Source organism: Crassostrea angulata, chromosome 6 (genome assembly GCF_025612915.1).
Source record: "Crassostrea angulata isolate pt1a10 chromosome 6, ASM2561291v2, whole genome shotgun sequence".
Classification (NCBI taxonomy): Eukaryota; Metazoa; Mollusca; class Bivalvia; order Ostreida; family Ostreidae; genus Magallana; species Magallana angulata.
In genome coordinates this window covers 18,171,631-18,190,025 of record NC_069116.1, presented here as the reverse complement: position 1 = coordinate 18,190,025, position 18,395 = coordinate 18,171,631, and the positions used below count along the sequence as shown (strand labels likewise).

The 18,395-nt window shown below is 33.3% G+C and overlaps 1 protein-coding gene and 1 long non-coding RNA gene across 5 annotated transcripts; one reads left to right on the top strand and one right to left on the bottom strand.

Moving 5' to 3' along the window:
* Nucleotides 1-716: 716 nt before the first annotated feature.
* Nucleotides 717-16,045, bottom strand: LOC128187277 (galactoside alpha-(1,2)-fucosyltransferase 2-like). Of its 4 annotated transcripts, none has more exons than XM_052857596.1 (4): nt 16,024-16,045; nt 6,492-6,555; nt 5,242-5,261; nt 717-1,766 (listed from the first exon to the last, which is right to left on the bottom strand). In XM_052857596.1, exons 2-4 carry the CDS (start codon nt 6,509-6,511, stop codon nt 721-723), a joined length of 1,086 nt encoding a protein of 361 aa, XP_052713556.1. In that variant the 5' UTR covers nt 6,512-6,555; nt 16,024-16,045; the 3' UTR covers nt 717-720. The 4 variants fall into 4 exon arrangements, with proteins under 4 accessions (XP_052713556.1, XP_052713555.1, XP_052713558.1 ...); XM_052857595.1 differs by lacking the exon at nt 16,024-16,045 and adding an exon at nt 8,392-8,519; XM_052857598.1 differs by lacking the exon at nt 6,492-6,555.
* Nucleotides 12,987-18,306, top strand: LOC128187280 (uncharacterized). Its single transcript, XR_008244061.1, has 3 exons — nt 12,987-13,141; nt 14,978-15,195; nt 18,153-18,306. It is a non-coding gene; the product is annotated as an uncharacterized LOC128187280 (long non-coding RNA).
* The last annotated feature ends 89 nt before the right edge of the window (nt 18,307-18,395 follow it).

The following is an 18,395-nucleotide window of genomic DNA, read 5'->3' as shown; positions in this document are numbered from 1 at the left end:
ATATTTACTTAAAACTTAAATAAAACATTCTTTTGAACAACTATAACATAGATATATTAAAACAAGAATTAAAATAATGTACCGGTATTTGATTTCTTACAATCAAACTTACAATCGAGCAATTGGTGATCTTATATTAATTTCATTGCTTACATTAGAATTCTTCAATTTTCACTGTTGAGCAGGTATGTACATGTAAATGTAACACAAAATATACATTTAGCAGGCTTTGGTAAAAATGCTTACAATACAACAAAAGTATCAATGAATATACATGTATTTAAGTAAACAAAACACAATGTAAATATGAAAAAAGAAAATAGGGATTTACAATCTTAATTAAAAAAAAAATAGATTTTTCAAAAATAAAAGAAAATTGGATATGTAGAAAATGGACAGAAAATGGATTTCTTGAAAATCATGACAATTTTTACATATATACGTGGTGGTCACAATCACAATAAATTAGGATGATATATGTTATTCTGTTTTCATCAGTTCAAAATATATTAAATGAAATAAGTTCAAAATATAAATACATTACAAATTAAAGGATCGTAAAATGTTATACTAGAATATATAAATTGTAAATACCAGTAAATGGAAAGTTTGTTAAGAAATGCTTTGACATTGGATTGGGGTTACTTCTTTGGTGTAGGTTGTAGTGCTGAATAATCAAAATCACATTGGGATCCATTGAGGAAAATAATATAATCAAAATCACATTGGGATCCATTGAGGAAAATAATAATCTTCAGCATTGAACAATTTTGCTAGTTGAGAATTGGGTGTGGGGAAACCTTTGTAGTAGATGGTTTTACCGTTGATGAGCCAAGCGGTCCACCAGCCATAACTCCCCACAGTCACAACAGTGTGGTTACAGTTGGTCAGGATGGCAATGTCCATTTCTGGACTGTTGCCAGGGGGAATAAATACAATGTCCTCATCCTTCATATTCTCTTTGCACCACTTCAGGTCATCTGAGCCAACCACAAAGAGAACATCTTTAAAGTCTTTCCGGAATGTGTTCATAGCTTTCGAGAGGTAACTCATGTCGGCAGTGGTGTATCCGTACTTTACATAGTTTAGATTGTTTTTCATGTCTCCTCTTCTGACGTGAACTGCCACGTAAACTGTGTTTGTGGTGATTTTGTTTTTCTTGGATGCAATAACTGCCTGGAATGTTGATTTTGCTTTCTGAGAAATGGAGTCTTGAAAAGTGTACATTTTCCTGATTTCTGAATCAGCCTGATGAATATATTTCCAACTCTGCAAATAACCTTTAATCCAAACGTTTTCGGATTCCCCCAACGCCATCAATGGTGGTTCAAATACACATCCTTTTTTCTCGTGGTATCTTTTTGTATATTTGATCTCTGGCCTAGTGGGACCAACAGTAATTTTGAAAATTCTGCGAAGAATTGAATTGGCAGGTATAACTGGTATCAAATTATTATGCTTGGCAATCCCATACAGGGATGCAAACTCAAACAGCTGATTTCCAAGGCGTCCTTCAAAATTTACAGTAGCATAGTGTGTTGGAGGCTTCAAAGTGGTGATGAGCTTTGAAATATTTTTTCTTTCTTCAGTAGGTGAGTTTTTTTGTTCTACGGCATATCTTTTATCAGAAGTTTGTTGTGGCTTCAAAAAAGTTGTAAAAACTTTGCCAGAAGTGAGGGAGGATAGGGAGAAGAATTCCACCAAGACGAAGCCAGCTCCAAGGATGAAAACAAGGCAAAGACACAGTGTAAATTTCCTTAGAAAGTCTGAAGAAGAAATAAAATTGTAAGTTTTAAATACATGTAATGTGCTCATCTACACTAATGGCAGGTAAAGAGTTTGGAATTAACAACAACAAAAATATCTTTTGCAGTACATCTGGTAATATTTTATATAGCATTGAATTATGATTTTTTGAAGTGTACAGTCTCATAACTGCAACGGTGCGTGCATACAAATGGAGTAATGCACGTTGGCGCATAATGAAAATTTGTATGCAAGCATCGCTGCAGTTATGAGACTGTATACTTCAAAAAATCATGATTTAATGCTTATATTTACATTATTTTAACTTCATGCCTTGTCTGAAAATGTAATTTATACCTTAAAATCCCTATCTTATCCTAAGGGTAGGTTCATGTTAATGTAAGAGCCACAGTAACAGCCGCAAGCGTGAACTTTGATTTTCGCTTGTGACGTTGTAGTTAACAGCATTCAATGTTTGTGGCGTAATAATAAAACTTGTCATTTTAACCTTTGAGTACCCTGTGTGCATTACAGTGTTATAACTGCCGTAGCTTTCAACACACTTTACAAGCAAAAAATATGTGGAATGTAAATATAAAGGAATGAGGAATCATTCTTTGAGTATAATGAGGTGATAATTTTGGTCGGGGCGTGATCAAATCCAATAAAGCCTGAAGCGCCTCGACCGAAATTATCACCTCATAATATTTAAAGAATGATTCCTTATTACTTATATTTATACATTTTTAAGCCATTGTACAAATAAATATTTCAAAATAAATAAGCACACCCTGCTGGCGCCCCAATTATAGGTCATTTGACTTTATCGGTTATATAGTAGAAAATCGATATTTAGGGTTATTGCAGGCAAAGACACACGAAAATATAAATATTTAAGGAATAAGGAATCTTTCTTTGAGTATTATGAGGTGATAATTTCGGTTGGGGCGTGATCAAATCCAATAAAACCCAAAGGGCTTTCTGATAGATTTGATCACGTTACGACCGAAATTATCATCTCGTAAAATTCAAGGAATGATTTCTTATTACTTACATTTATATAATTTAAGCCATCATACAATGAAATATTTAAATATAAATAAGCAAGTTATGGGTTATATAGTACAAAATCATTACGTAGTGTTATTACAGGCATAGGCACTGGAAAATGTAAATATTATGTGCTAATTTTCTTTTAGGCCCAAGTCTTGAAATCTATAGCATACAATGTAATATCACAAAATATGTGTGTGTGTGTGTGTGTGTGCTTAAATGCAATACTATTAGGTCTTAAAGGGGCATGGTTACGATTTTGATCAAATTCTTTTTTTATGTTTTTATTATTCACAATGCTTTAGAAATGCATTTCTAATGATCAAATAAAATTTGAGAGTCATTTGTAGAGTTATAAGCAAGATAGAGAGCTCACAATTCTTTGTCATGTAAATAAGGCTCGTGCCCTGTTTTTGTTTACATAGGTTCAATATACCAGTAAAAAATCTTTTTCCAGGTTTTGTCTATCTTTTTATTTATTTTAAGCATAGATAAACTGTTCCTAACGTTTAAGACATTACTTTTAGGTTTAAAACTGAAATTTTTACTTCAATGTTCAAAATGTAAACAAACGCTTTGTTTACATAGCGAGGAATTTCAAGCTCTGGCACTCACTTATAACTCAACAAATGACAATCAAATTTCGGTTGCCTATTAAAAATGCCTTTCTGAATTAAGCATCGTAAATATTAAAATCACAATAATTATTTTTGACCAAAATTGTGACCATGCCCCTTTAAATTACTTGGGTGACATACTCCAATAAGTTTCCGCCTGTTGTTGTCCATCATGCAACATTTTCACACAATCAACTTAATTACTAAGTGATCAATGAAACCTATGGTAATTATGACCATCTTATTTTTATTGCCATGTCAGCTAAAGGTAAGATATCTGCCAAAGTTATTTTGTCAGAAAATGCAAATACAGCTACCGGTATTTATTTTAGAGCTACCTCCCTTGGCATCTATCATGAAATGTCTTGTGTTGTTGGTGGAAAATAAATTTCTTGTTGAATCTACCAAACAATTATAGAGCACATTTAGTATTCCACACCGCTTTGCAATCTGCACTTTGTGTACAATGTATATGTATTTAGCATCAATACATGTATACTAGACTTTGACCCGTGCGTGCACGGGTTGGCATTGCATATTATGTCAGGCATTTACGAAATACATACATCAAATTTGCACACCATGTTGACATTCAGAAATCTTGAAATTTTTCATATTAAACGCACTGAGTTAGAGTTATCCGACGATTTCTGGATTTTTTAAAGGAATTCTCTTTGATTATTAATTACCAAAGCCTGATTGAGAAAAATTAAAAACAAATTGGTAATTTCCAAGTACCAATGATGTTAAAAATATATAAAACAAAAGACAGTAGTCTTCCGATTTCTCGGTATTAAAGCTCAAAAATTCGAGTTTATTATTTTAATATAGTAGTATAGATATCTGTACATGTGTCTGTGTTAGAATTGAAAAGAAAAGAAATATATCAGCTTCCACCCTCCTAGATTGACTTTAGCTCTAGCTCTGACATAGCATTTACAAAGATACCTGTCTTGAGCTCTTTTACATCTATGAGTGATTTGAAGTGCCTCAGACTGAAGAAGATGGATAGCATTTTTACAGTTCTTGATTGCTTGAAAAATCAGGGCCATTTGGTAGAGGGGCCAAAACCATTAAAATTGGGGGAAAAGAGTAATCCTAATGGGCCCAAACTCTAATGTTTTTTTATTATACAGAACAGAACTGTACTTGTCATACATCCATTACATATTCACATTTTTGGGGTACTTGGGTATAAGGATAATTGGGAAAACTAACTTAATAATGACATTGATTTGGGCAAAAAGGCGTTTTGAATTGTGACAAGGCTCCCATTTATGACAATCAAGAGCCATTAAAGTATAAAGTACTCCAGATTCATCTTTACCTTTACCCTTCCCCCCCCCCCAACCATCCCAACTGTATCTTAACCATATATTATCTAACTGCTTTTGTAATATGTCAGGGTTGTCTGTAAAAATTGATGTAGAAGGGAGAAATAAAAAAGTAGACGGGGATCTGGAGGTCTAGCTTATAGCTAGATTATGTTTGAAATGAAAAAATAGCTGGGTAGTGTTGTCACTTTTGACGGGGAAATTCCCCGCCTCCCGGGTCTTAGAGACAACCCTGGTATGTCATGATGCATAGAAGAGTGTGCTGGGCAAGCACCTTGCAATTTTCCTTGACTCTGTTCATTAAGGTCTCTAATTATCTGCAGATACACAAGTTTTGTGCTTATGTTCTCTCTAAACCAATTGCAGAAGATTTGTTTCACTTATGTGGGTTTGTTTAATTGCAATATTCTCAGATCAATGGGCTTCTCAGATTTTTAACTTTCTAAATGCATGTTCAATATATGGTACATGTATGTAGCAAATGGATTTACCTTGCATCCTAAAGCCAGATCTGAAAGAGAGTAGAAGATTCTTAAAATAATTAACACAGCACAATATTTTCATAGATGAGTCTTTTAACAACATCTAACAATTTAAATAAACTCAATTCTTTTTTGGTTCCATAATTTATCACTTTTATGAATAGATCAAAAATTATCTCAGCTAGAACCTTACCAGTACTCAAAATTTCGTTCAATAACAATAGCAAAATTTAAAACTATCAAGCATTTTAAAAGGATAATTCTGAAAATGTTGAAATTAATTTTTTAAAAACATTTATGAATATACAGCCACCCCAATCATGCTAATCAGCTCAAAGTCAACATGCATTAGTTTAGAAAACTGTTATGAATGACAGCTAGATGGAAAAAGAGGCCAACACTACCGGTAAGACCAAGCCTATGCTAACAAGCATAATAGGACACAAAAAGATCTCTGGACATGGCATACATTTTGAGTAGATACACACATATTAATTTTTTTAATCAGTTTTATCTGTATGGTCTTGAAAGACCAGCTTGTAAAAAAAAACTTGTACAATAATATTCCATAATATATATAAATTGATATTGAATTATCATGTGGTGATGTCAGTAATTATTTATTCTTAAATTGTATCATTAAGTACTGAAGATTCCTTATTAAACAAAAGGAATTAATATCCGCGTAAAATCACAAGAAGCAACCTCATTTACTTTAAATTACTTTAAAATCTCGCTTTTTTTCAGACAGTTTTGAACTCATTGAAATTATTAACAAAATATTTGTGACCTTGATTATATATTCTTGTGGTTTGATACTGAACAGTGAAATCACATAATTAGGAACTCACGTAAAATAAGGAATTTACAGTTACTGTAAAAGTACTGGTAGTTTGAAATCATTTGACTGTAAAAGTGCAAACTATATATCATATTGACTACCTGTATGTATATACATTTAATGACTATGTGCATGCATTTACAAGCATCTGAAATTTTATTATTAGATAAAAGTTCAGCAACTCTAAGACTTACTACTACATATGTAATAAAATTTCAGATGTATGTGGTGCATTTCCATTGATAATTTTGGCTTGGAATTTGAACTAAAATTTAGAATACATATACTGATCTGCAAAGAACAAAAATAAAAGAATACAGAAAAGATCTGATTGTAGAAACAGAAAAGCTCTATAGTTAATATACACGTACAGTATACCACTGCATGCACTAAATACAGCATATATCACAATACTTACGAAAACATTCTTTTCACCATTTTTTATAATGCATCTAATGCACAAAATGCAAGAGAGATCTGCCCTGTAAATTGTTCATTCATTTAAAAATCATTTCTACTGCACTTGTGACACATGTATTAAAACAACTACAGTAACTAAACAAGAGACCAAGGGACCACATCACTCACCTGGGCAAGAATAGCAATCAAGTTTTATTGTATCAAATACTAAAATATATCTTTGCAATCAAGAAAAGTATATCTTGTTTTATAAAAAGATCTTATTTTCGCCTAATTTGTTGGATTATTTCCAAATCACTTCTTTATAAGTGCATCTTTCTTTGTAATGCACAATGGTAACTCGATCTACATTACTAGTATTTTATGATTACAAGTAAATTCTCTATATCTCTATCTCATGAATTTATCGAGATAGTACCCATAGTACTTTTAAACATCATGCATACAAAAAATTTATCAAACATAGCAATTAGATTACAAGACAAAATCACAGACTACAGTACCATTCCATAATCATATACTCATCTTTGCGCACAAAGATAGATGTCACTTTTAAACAAATCGTAATGTAACTAAGACACTAAAAGAAGCTGATTCAGGTGTTTTATTAAGTTTAATTGAGCATCATCTTTATTCTAAGAATAGAGGAAACTGAGTTAGCAAATCAGTTATTTGTTTTGGTAGGACTTATATCTACAAAGGAAAATTATTCAAAAGTTCAGGTATTCAATGTATAATGAAGGGATGTTGACAATTTTGAATCATTTCAAACAAGTAAAATATGAGCCAGCCATATTTCTGAAGTTATCTTCCCTTGATGAAAAGAAGAAAATTATAACTTTGTCAAAATATTTGCAGTAAATGATTCATTTTCTTTCATATAGAGAGACATCGTCGGATACCCACGGGTGATCGCATCTTTTACTTATCAGTAAAAGATGTGATCACCCATGGGTATCCGACAATGATAGAGTGTTCATGCATATATTTACAAAGACATTTGTATGAAGTAATTTTTTATAATATCTTTAAAAAATGTTCTGCCTATACACTTTAATGTAAAAAACAAGATGCAATATGATCAAAGCTTTGAACATTTTTTGAATGAAGTATTTTTTATTTGATAACATCTTCAAAATGATACCATGATTAAAAATAACGTAGCATTCATTTATTAGGTATAAAATGGAAGTTGGCAAAAAAAGGCAATCTTTTAAAAGATGCATGGCCTGAAGGCGTCACTCCAAATACATGTAGCATTTCAAGTTTGGGGTTGTTTAAAAAGCTGCTAAGCTTGCGAACCCTTCCCTATTGTCCCCTGATGCGGCTTAATTCCTCGGAAGAATTTTCAATCATTCAAAGATATTTTTGCATTATAGGTCAAAAGTCAACACCAAATCTCAACAAGAAATCTCGGGTGTTATTTGAATCAGCTTGATATTTAGACTGAAATTGACAAGTAATCATTGAGCCACACCTATACTGGATTAAACTTGGTTAGGGCATTTGGACTTGCGTACGCCTTTACCTAACCAATGAATGAAGTTGTTAATATCATAGCCATGTAGAATCATACCGAAATTACCATATTAGTTATTACAATTCTCCTCAAGTTATTTTGAGTAAGATGTACTTTCATTTTTATTCCCGATGAGAAAATTGTCCTTTTAAAAGCTGTATAAGAGATATTGACCATCGGGTTTTTATGCTCGGTTTATATTTTGTTGTTGGTCTTATCCGAGTTGTTCGATAAGATGTCGATCATCGGGGAAGTCCACGCGTCCGTATCAGTCATCGACTTATAGTGAAATCAACGATAAATTGGAATGGATAATAAATACAATGCATACAATCCTACTCAAAGCAAAAAAAATCAATGTAGATTTTTGTAAACGTACCTTTTTTAACCTCTCTATCATATCTAACGTCTATCTATCCTTATGAACAAAATTTGGCAAACGTATTTTAACAAGTTAGTCAAGTATTTGTAGAGGGAATTCGAACATATAATTTGTTAAGTCGTTCCAGGAGTTATGAAAAATAACAATTCGTACACGATTTTTTCTGCTTAAGAATATCCGAAAGATTCGTAGATCGGTTAACAGCAGCTTATCTAAAACTGAAATGAAATCATAAAGTATTTGGTATTTTCGATCGCCCCCCTACTGCCGTACGGTTTTATAGTAATACCTAAACATTGGGGTTACGATTGGTTGCTTTCAGATTGCCTGATTGCACTGACTTCTTTTGGCACATGAACTTTATTTCGTAGAAGAAGAATAAGAATAGAAAAGGGAATTTAAAAATAACCACATTAAATAAAGAAATAAAAACATTTTTTGCTTCGTAGGCGTCGGAACTGGGGGGAGGGGGCTAGGTGGAGGGAGGTTACCCCCCCCCCCACTTTTTCTCGCAGCAAAGATAATTGTTCCTAAATTTACCTTGAAAACAGGCACGTAGCATCGTTTTTGAAAGTGGGGGGGCCAGACTCATCCAAAAAATCTTGACAAGCAAAAAAAAAAAAAAAAAAAAATTTAAAGTTTTCCAAAATCCTAATCCGGGGGGGGGGGGGGGGGGGGGGGGCTGGCGTAGTATATTACTTCAATTTCAATCCTCGTTTCCTTATTTTCATATCAATTTTTTACATACCCCCAAAAAAGTGGGGGGGGGGCCAACTTCATGGTAATTCAATTTTCTATATGTAAATTTTAAAAAATTTGTTGCTGCGAGAAAAAGTGGGGGGGCCAGGCCCCCCCTGGCCCCCCCTGATGCTACGTGCCTGGAAAAGATGGAAATATTGAGAGGTTTGAGTCCCCCCCCCTGCGGATTAGGAATTTCATAATTTGGGGGGAAAAATTATTGGTAGGTAAATATTTTTTTGGAACTATAGGTATACCTCCCCCCTCCCCCCTGATTAGGATTTTCATGATATTGGGAATTAGGTTTTTTTTTTTTTTTTTGCTTGTCAAGACTTCTGAGGATTAGTCTAGCCCCCCCCTTTAAATTTGCTTACGACGCCACTGTGCTTGAAATGTCACAATATCTAATTTATCTAGTACAGAAACGGTTTCTAACTTAGCGTGAACGTGCACCTCGAACACGTTTGCACTTCTACAGAGGGCGTAATACTTTCATTTCACTTACTTCCACCGTATTGTAGACACAAGCACTCTAAAATCAAAAACAGTATTCCAGGTATATGCAATGATAAATCAAAGTAGATTATAACAACCTGAGGTTATATTTAGGGCTCTTCAAAGAATACTCTGCGCGAACTATCCCAGTTTTACGTTTCGAGCTTGTGCGACTTCGTAACATTAAGGGTGTGCTTGATTGGTAGCGGAAATTTTCGGGATTGGTGGAATTACAAACGAGTGCTCCGAAATTCAAATTCTGTGAAAGAGAGATGGTGTGAGAGCTAGGAATTAAAGATGGCGGCACTTACTGTTTGCATGTACTTTCCAATCCCAGTTTTACTTGATTGATTTGTGGAATTTTCGGAACTCTCAGAATTGAATACTGACTTTACAATCATGCAGAAAAGTTAGACAACTGACCGTTCTGAAACGAATGATTTCAGTTCACCGAGGCGAAGTCAGGGGGACTTTACCCTCGGCGTCGGCGTCCGGACCTGGTTATAGTTTTTGAAACATGTCCTGTATCTAAGTTATTACTTGTCTTACCTTCACCAAACTAGCATGGATTTAAGAGAAGTTTAAGGATTTTGGAGCATGTTAAAGTTTTGGGGGCAGGTGCCCTTTGATACATGTAGCCATCTCTAAGTTACTACGGGTCCTATCCTATATCCGGTAATTTTCGCGATCACATTTACATCGCAAATATTTAATACGCAGATATTATATCGCAAAAAAAAGTGACTAACGCAAATAACAAACTTACACATCATACCCATTTTCGCAAATTTTGTTACACGCTACAACCCCCAAATATATACGGTATCTTCGGTAAAATGGCATTGATGGTGCACCTTGATATACTTATGCACTTGACAAGCTGGAATGATGAATCTGAACGTTAGGTTTGCATGGATGCTGGATGAGGTGAAGGTTTTTGGAGATAGTTAAAGTTTTAAGGACAGGCTCCCTTTAATAGACAGATCTTACTTATTATTAGAACCATTTTAACAAGACCTTGGACTTTCAGTAGGGTGTAACGATCTATTTCTTGCGTCAAAACAACTTGTCTCAATCAATTGATGATTTTGTGTGGTAAAAATCAACATGTATATAATATCAAATCATATGGTACAATATCGTATCATTTTATGGTAAAAGTTGTATTTTATGATATAATACATTATATATAGTATCATATAATGCAATGTCATATCATATGATACAATATCATATAATGCAGTTTCCTTATATATGATACAATATCATATTATATGATATGATACGATATCATATACTATGACAATATATTGTATCAATTGTGTATTATATGATCATTAGCACATCGTATAATGATATAACACAATATCATATTGAAGTATATGATATTAAATTATATGACACAATATTAAGTTTTTTAATATGAAACAGTTTTGTATTAAGTACTAGTGTATTGATAGAAATTGATCATACACTACAGTATGAATTTGAATATAAATTCAAAAATGATACAATATTGATACATGAGATATAAAACAATATTGTGTCAAACCACACATTAAATATGTTTATAAATATCAATAACTATGCTTTCCATAGTAATATGAAATAGATTATCTCAAAAAAGGTCATGCCTCATTTCGGTAGGCTCTGTAATCTTTGATTATCTATGTTTGCATTTTATGTATGTGAGCTTGCATGGATTTTAGCCCGTTTAATTCATTTAATTGATATTCCATTCCAGTGCATAGGCTGAAATACATTTTCATCGAAAATGCGTTTCATCCAGTATTACGTATTTGGTGAATGAAATACCTGAATGCAGAATATTATAAATATTAATAATAATATTTCCTTTTAATGTGTAGCGCTTTTGTCCAATTTAATATAGTTCTTGAAAACGCGTTTCTGCAAATCTTTGCGTTTGGGTGAATGAAAACCTGGATGTGATAAAGCACGGTTCTTATTTACTTCCATAACCCTGACACACCATCTCTCTCTCTCTCTCTCTCTCTCTCTCTCTCTCTCTCTCTCTATTATTTTGTGCATTGACGTCCGATACAAGTAGTCGCTTATCACAAAATTCCTTCACTTTCAAAATACCATACCACACATTCTCAACCATCCAAAACAAACAAATCGCCAAAAGCTTTGTCTACCTGACAAGCATCTCGTCAGTAACATTGATATTGTACATCATCATATGAATCTTTGCTAAGTATAAATAAATATGTTCTAAACATTTAGACTGAATTATTTCATTCTTTGATTACAAAAAAGGACTTCCTCGTGTCGTCTGGTATCCTCAAAATGAATACTACTCGAATTTACTCTACCCTACTCGAACATACGCTACCCGTAATCACCTTCGAACCCAAACTTCCTCATGAATAATCATCATCACCACAAAATAACATATTTTCAATCTTAATCACTATGTTCAAACGAAAGATTATATATATATATATATATATATATATATATATATATATATATATATATATATATATATATATATATATATATATATATATATATATATATATATATATATATAGTTCCCAACTTGGGGGTGTGAAGAAAATGTGTATATATGTGAATTCATGTCACCTTTAAAATAATGATTTCGTAAATCTATTTTTCTCAATATTTATACATTGCAATTTTTATAATATAGTCCAAAAGAACAAGTCAGGTTTATTTAACTTGTTTTAATTTGGTGGTCAACAGATAAATTATTTTTCTCTCTGGCATCAGGTAGCTTGCATACATTTTATATAATAATAGTTATAATATTTAGTAAAAACTTTCTTGCACAAAGCTAGAGGGATATATAAAGATACAGAAATCAGAAGGATAACGACAAACGATGGCGCAAACAAAAGGAAGTTGCGACTGGATGAAGACCGCATCTTTTCATCTGTCACACGGACAGATTGCGCCTAAGAGTGAAATATTTTACAAATATTATAACATTATTTTGTTTGATGTTGAGAGCTTTCGACACGAACAGTAACATATTGGACACTGTCCCTTCATTTCTGGGCTATATAGTTTACTAATAATCCAAACAGTGAACGCGTGAAAAAAAAATCAAATGTCGGTTGAGAGACCAGACAGTTCAATTATTAAAGTATATGGGCTCCATACCATCCAGTCTGATTAAAAGACTGAGTTTTATATCCATAAATTTATGTGGCGTAGTAACAGATGCTGGTGTACGACATTAATCCATCATCAATACGCAATTTTTGTTTGATAAGCACGAGATTTTGAACTATGTAAATACTGCATTTGTTTACGATGCAATCAGGACGGTGGGGAACAGTACAGAGTACTTGAATAATTTTGGCGACACATTGCATCTCTATAAAATGTTAAGAAGGGAAGGTTCAAAGACTCTGTATCTATTAATGAGGTTTTAAAAAAGCCTCTGAACAGTTGCCAATTTTGAGACCGAGTTGTGCGCACCATCCTTTTCCCACTGTTCAACAAACAAGCAAAAATTTCTACAGTATGTACACATTTATTTGCTTGCTTTTTAAAGGGAAATGGTCACGATTTTGGTCAAATTTAATTGTACTGTTTTTATTAATACAATGCTTTAGAAATGTATCTCTAATGATCAAGTGAAATTTGAGAGTCATTCGTAGACTTGCATGTATGAGCAAGATACAAGCTTGCAATTCTTTGTCAAGTAAACAAGGCTCGTGCCATGTTTTTGTTTACATACGTTCATTTCACCAGTAAAAAAATCTTTTTCAAGCTGATTTGTCTATCTTCTCATTCATTTTAAGCATGAATAAACAGTTCCAATCGTTTAACACATTCATTTTAGGTCTAAATCTTGAATTCTTACTTCAACATTCAAAATGTAAACAAAAGCTTTGTTTAAATAGCAAAGAACTGTACGCTCTGTAACTCGCTTATATAACTCTACGAATGAATATTTTGGTTGCCTATTAAAATTGCCTTACTGAAACATTGAAAACATTAACATCGGAAAAATAATTTTGACCAAAATCCTGACCATGCCCCTTTAAAATAATCATAATCAATTTGCGACTTCTTTTAATATATTTTTGTCACTGTGATCTTCACTAATATTTATAATTAGCGATCTTGGAGACTGTTTCTAAGAATTTTGCATATAATGTTGTATTTATCCATATATGTGCTTCAATGGTGTTGTATTTTTTGTTAATCAAGAGTACGAGGGTTGTTCAGAAATTATTGAGACTTTTACTCTTACTCCCTTAGGAAAAAATACATATCCATTGAAATTTCAGCAGAAAGTAAATAAGGACACATTTCATTAACGTAAAAATTTTCAAGTGCATGCCATCAACTGTTCATTCCTGGTAAGCTAATAGTCTTTCTTACATCTATTGCCCCGGAGCAACCACAAACTCTTCGCAACGTCATTTTAACATTTCTCTTTGCTCCTTTGTTTTATACGGTGTTTTAAACCATACATACGAACGGAAAACATGCACATTCCTTCATTTTTTATCTTTTCTATATGATATAATATTGCAACTGTCATACTAGTTTTCTCTCCGTTCTCGTTTTGTGAAGAAGAAAAAAATCGAGTTATTTCTTCCCAAAAATCAACTTGTTGTGAAACGTCTCTTACATTTATTGTGTGTGTGTAAAAAGTACCTGATATTTAGCCCATTTGTTTTAATTCTAGTTAAGCAATCGGAAAATAAATCCCGCTGAACTGAAGCTTTAACCCCTTTCCGTCATATACTTTTTCTTTAAGAAATTTCTTAGCTAGAAAAGGTTATATTTAAGGAATAAAGATCATTATTTGAGTATTATGAGGTGATAATTTCGGTCGGGGCGTTGTCAAATCCAATAAAGCCGGAAGGGCTTTATGACGTCAAAATTCAATAAATCGTCGTAGCCAGATTATAGTACTATCGGTATTGCTTGGTGCATATTTGTTACTATAGATCTCCGTATTTCAAATCAAAACTAGTGAAACTTGTACAATAATTAACAAAATGAACATAATTATGTAATTTGACTTCTTTTATTATAATTTGTACGTCTTCAAACACTACAAATGTAGATATTTAGGTTTTTTCAAAATATGAGTTTGGGCCTGCGGCGGGTACCCCAACCACTGACTTGTTTATGTACCGTTGTAAACAAATTATTTATTTATTTTGTAATATTACTTTGTACAATTATTTGTTAAAATTTCTTAAATGTTTATGCCAATTTTCACTAAAATTCGTCACTTAGAAAGGAAAATATTTTGTGTTGTCACAATAATTTCCGAACAACCTTCGTAACATTTTTTTTTTCAAATAAAAAAAAAAAATAAATCCATCTAATTCAGATACTTTCGGAACTATGTCTCAAGCCAAATTCCTGTTTCAAATCTTCCTCGTAACGCTGCTTCTCGTGAGTTACACGTTTTGCAAGGAGGGATTCTGGAGGAAAAGGCGGAGTCCCGCCAACAAGATGGCGACCCTCGACCGTCTGAAAAGGTTTGCTAGTGGAGACCGGTTGAAGGAGTACGAGGAGCAGGTTGAACCGTCCTACGGATATAATCCGGTAACTATAACACTACACGGTTAAATATTTTGTGGAATCATTTTGTTTTCGTGGTGGTCAATGTTCGTGGGTAGCCAAAATTTTCCTGGTTCGTGGGGACGTAATTTCGTTAGTAATGTTATCAGATAATTCTAATATACATTTAATAACAAACGATGTGTATAGGTTTGTGGGGATCTAAATTCGTGGACAAGGGTTACAAGCCACGAAAATTAGTTTCCCACGAACAATGATGATTCCACCGTACTCTTTGTATAGAAAAAGGCACAGGTGTAAAAGGTTATGCTTGTCCACCTCGAGTCTCCAAAGAGATTCATGATAGCTACGACTGACCACTTCTCTAAAGACTTCTTGAATGCTATGCCTGTTTACTCCTCTACAGAGTTTCGTAAAAGTTATGCCTGTCAACTTCTCTTTAAAAAAAATATATAAGCTATGCCTGTACACGTCTATTAAAGAAAGCCATCATTTCTGTCCATTTCTGTCCATCATATCTGTCCATTTCTGTTCATCATATGTCCATTTCTCTAAAGAGACTCGTGAGGGCTATATCTTTCTACCTCTGTAGAGAGTTTCGTAAAGGCTAAGACCTAAGCCTGTATACTTCTCCGCAGGTTTTCGTGATAGCCATGCCTGTCCACTTCTACTGAACGAGACTTAACTGTGTTTTTTAGCGGGCACTATGATTAAGTGGCACTAAACTAATAAGTATCAATAAAAATATAATTTTTTGTTTCGAGTTTTTTTTTTTACATGTACTAAGTCAAATTAATCTGCACACATTTAAGTGCGTATTAAATGCAATATACAAGCTAATCTAAAATATACCTTTAACAAAATAACACCTTCCTTTCGGACACTTTCAGGGCCTTTCTCCAACACTGACTTGTCGCCACAGCGTCACTACATACTCTCAGTCTCGCTTTGTTAGTCATTGTTTTTTATCTCCCGGATTTGGTTCAGATTCAACATCCGTCATAATTTTAGTGTTGTCAGGAAATGTTGATTTTCCATACGGTGCATTGGCGGATCCAGGGGTAGGGGGTTCCGGGGGTCTGACCCCCCCCTTTACTTTAAGACATGATTTTTTTTGTTCAAAAGGCTATTATGTTTATTTATAGGCGATTTTCCCATCTATAATTTTAATTCTATAATTATTTAAAATAAATGCTTAAAAAATTGCTTATTTAAAGAGGTTCATACATCGGACCGTAATTTATTTCTTATGAAAAATCTATCGAAGTAAAGTACTCCCCTTCAGCATCTGGGTTTTACTTCACTGAGTAAACATGTGGAAAATAGAAAAAAATACATATATTTAAGCAGTCTCACTTAAAACCCACAGATTTATGACAACACCCAGAAGGTATTTTTTTCCATTTCTTAAAGAAAATACATTGTTTTGAACTGACGAGCCAGAAATCTACGTGATCGAGTAAAACGACGTTCGCAAATGAGTACACGCATTCTTCTTACTTAAGAATCTATTAGAGCTGGATGATGTAGCGCACCCATTACAGACGTCACTTTAAGTTCCAGGGGGCGACAATTGCTTGTTCCATCTACGTGTATTTAGCAGAGAAATTACCCCCCCCCCCTTTTTTTGTGTCATATACGATCAAATTTCAAAGAGATAAAAACAAATTACAAACAAATTCCATTGCTATAATAGTTTTTCGTAATTAGTCTGAATTATTTTTTGTTACTTAGGTGACCGTGGGCTTTTTCTGTTAAGCATAGACGAACGTTTTCATTGCTGGAGACTTGAAAATGTGCAAATCTTCTTGGCGAAAATCAAAACGCTCAACATTGAAAAAAAGGACTTGCCTTAATGCACTGCGCTCTGATGTTAAAATAGATAGTGGCGAGGTAAATGTGTGTTGAATTTTACTCACCAAAACGTTTTAAAAAGTTCCTGTTTTCACGAATATTGAATTTTACACGTACTGAGATTTACCGATTGGACCCCCTTTCCGTATTGCTGGATCCGCCTCTGCACGGTGCATGGGGCGCGTGGCTCAATGCAGCGGAGGACTCAGTGGTGTTGGTCGTTTTATCGTCCAATGCTTAGGCTTATAACTGTCTGTACTTGGATAAAGCATCATACACATATACCTGTATTTAATACCGTGGTTATGGAATGTGATGTGCATTACAGTGGTAACCATATATAAACATAATGGTAACCATCTGGCTGTACAAATAGTTCACAGCATACAGTATATGTTAATTAAATTGTCGTAACATGTATTCGGACTTCTACTTCCTTATATATACATGTAACTAACGTAATATACACATAAACTCGTCACGTTTCAATGTCTTTCTGCTTAGTTTGATTTATCAGTTACATGTAACTGAAATGACAATTTCGTATTTGCAGTCACTTACTAGTATATTTCGTCAAATCCACGTAAAAAAAAAATATGGAATAAGAATACGTATCTATAACGCACTAAAACATTATAATCACATAAATTATGTATTTATTTAAAGCTTTTTTTCTATTTTTAGATATAGATGCGACAGATATACTATGTATTCTATTTCAGGGGCAATATCTTAGAAAGTCTGGGTTTTTTTCACTTGGATTGGTCAGTCATAGCACATCGAACACACCAGCCTCAATTTCGATTCAACTATGCCCCTCTTCTATTCTTTTTTTTCAATAAACTCCTCAATCACACAAACTTCTCTAACAAACTACATGTTTTCTAAAATTAAACTTTTTTCGGATTTGCTTGTGGTGAAATTCTTGCCTTTACAACTTTTTTTTAAATTGATGGTACATATCTGTTACCAATTAGGGTTAAGGATGGGGACACGAATTTTTAAAAGAAATTCTTGTTTATTAGTTTTTTTTATTGTGTACAGTTAAACTTTTAGTCAAAATCAAAATGCATGTATGCTTTTCGTATTTTTGGAATAATAAAATGTTGATTTTGTTTTGTTCTAAGGGAAATCGAGTGTTTCACAATTTCTACTACAGAAGACCTGATGTATCACAAAAGTCATAGACGAGAGTTTGTGTGGGGGCTGGTAAACTTAGAATCGTGTCGTCCATGTGAGGACCTGTTTTAAAATGAATTATAATAAAGTTCTAATGAAGAAGTTTTATTTTTTTATTTACAAACCAACGTCAGCTAGATAGTTCTGAAATTTTTTTTATCCCGAGTTGAATTCTGAGCAAAATGGAATTC

Bases quoted from the DNA above. Each gene is read 5' to 3' on its own strand.
- LOC128187277 (XM_052857596.1), bottom strand. From the start codon at position 6,511: ATGGTGAAAAGAATGTTTTC. The intron at 5,262-6,491 runs GTAAGTATTGTG...ACTCTCTTTCAG, and splicing joins ATGGTGAAAAGAATGTTTTC to ATCTGGCTTTAGGATGCAAG. The intron at 1,767-5,241 runs GTAAATCCATTT...TTTCTTCTTCAG, and splicing joins ATCTGGCTTTAGGATGCAAG to ACTTTCTAAGGAAATTTACA.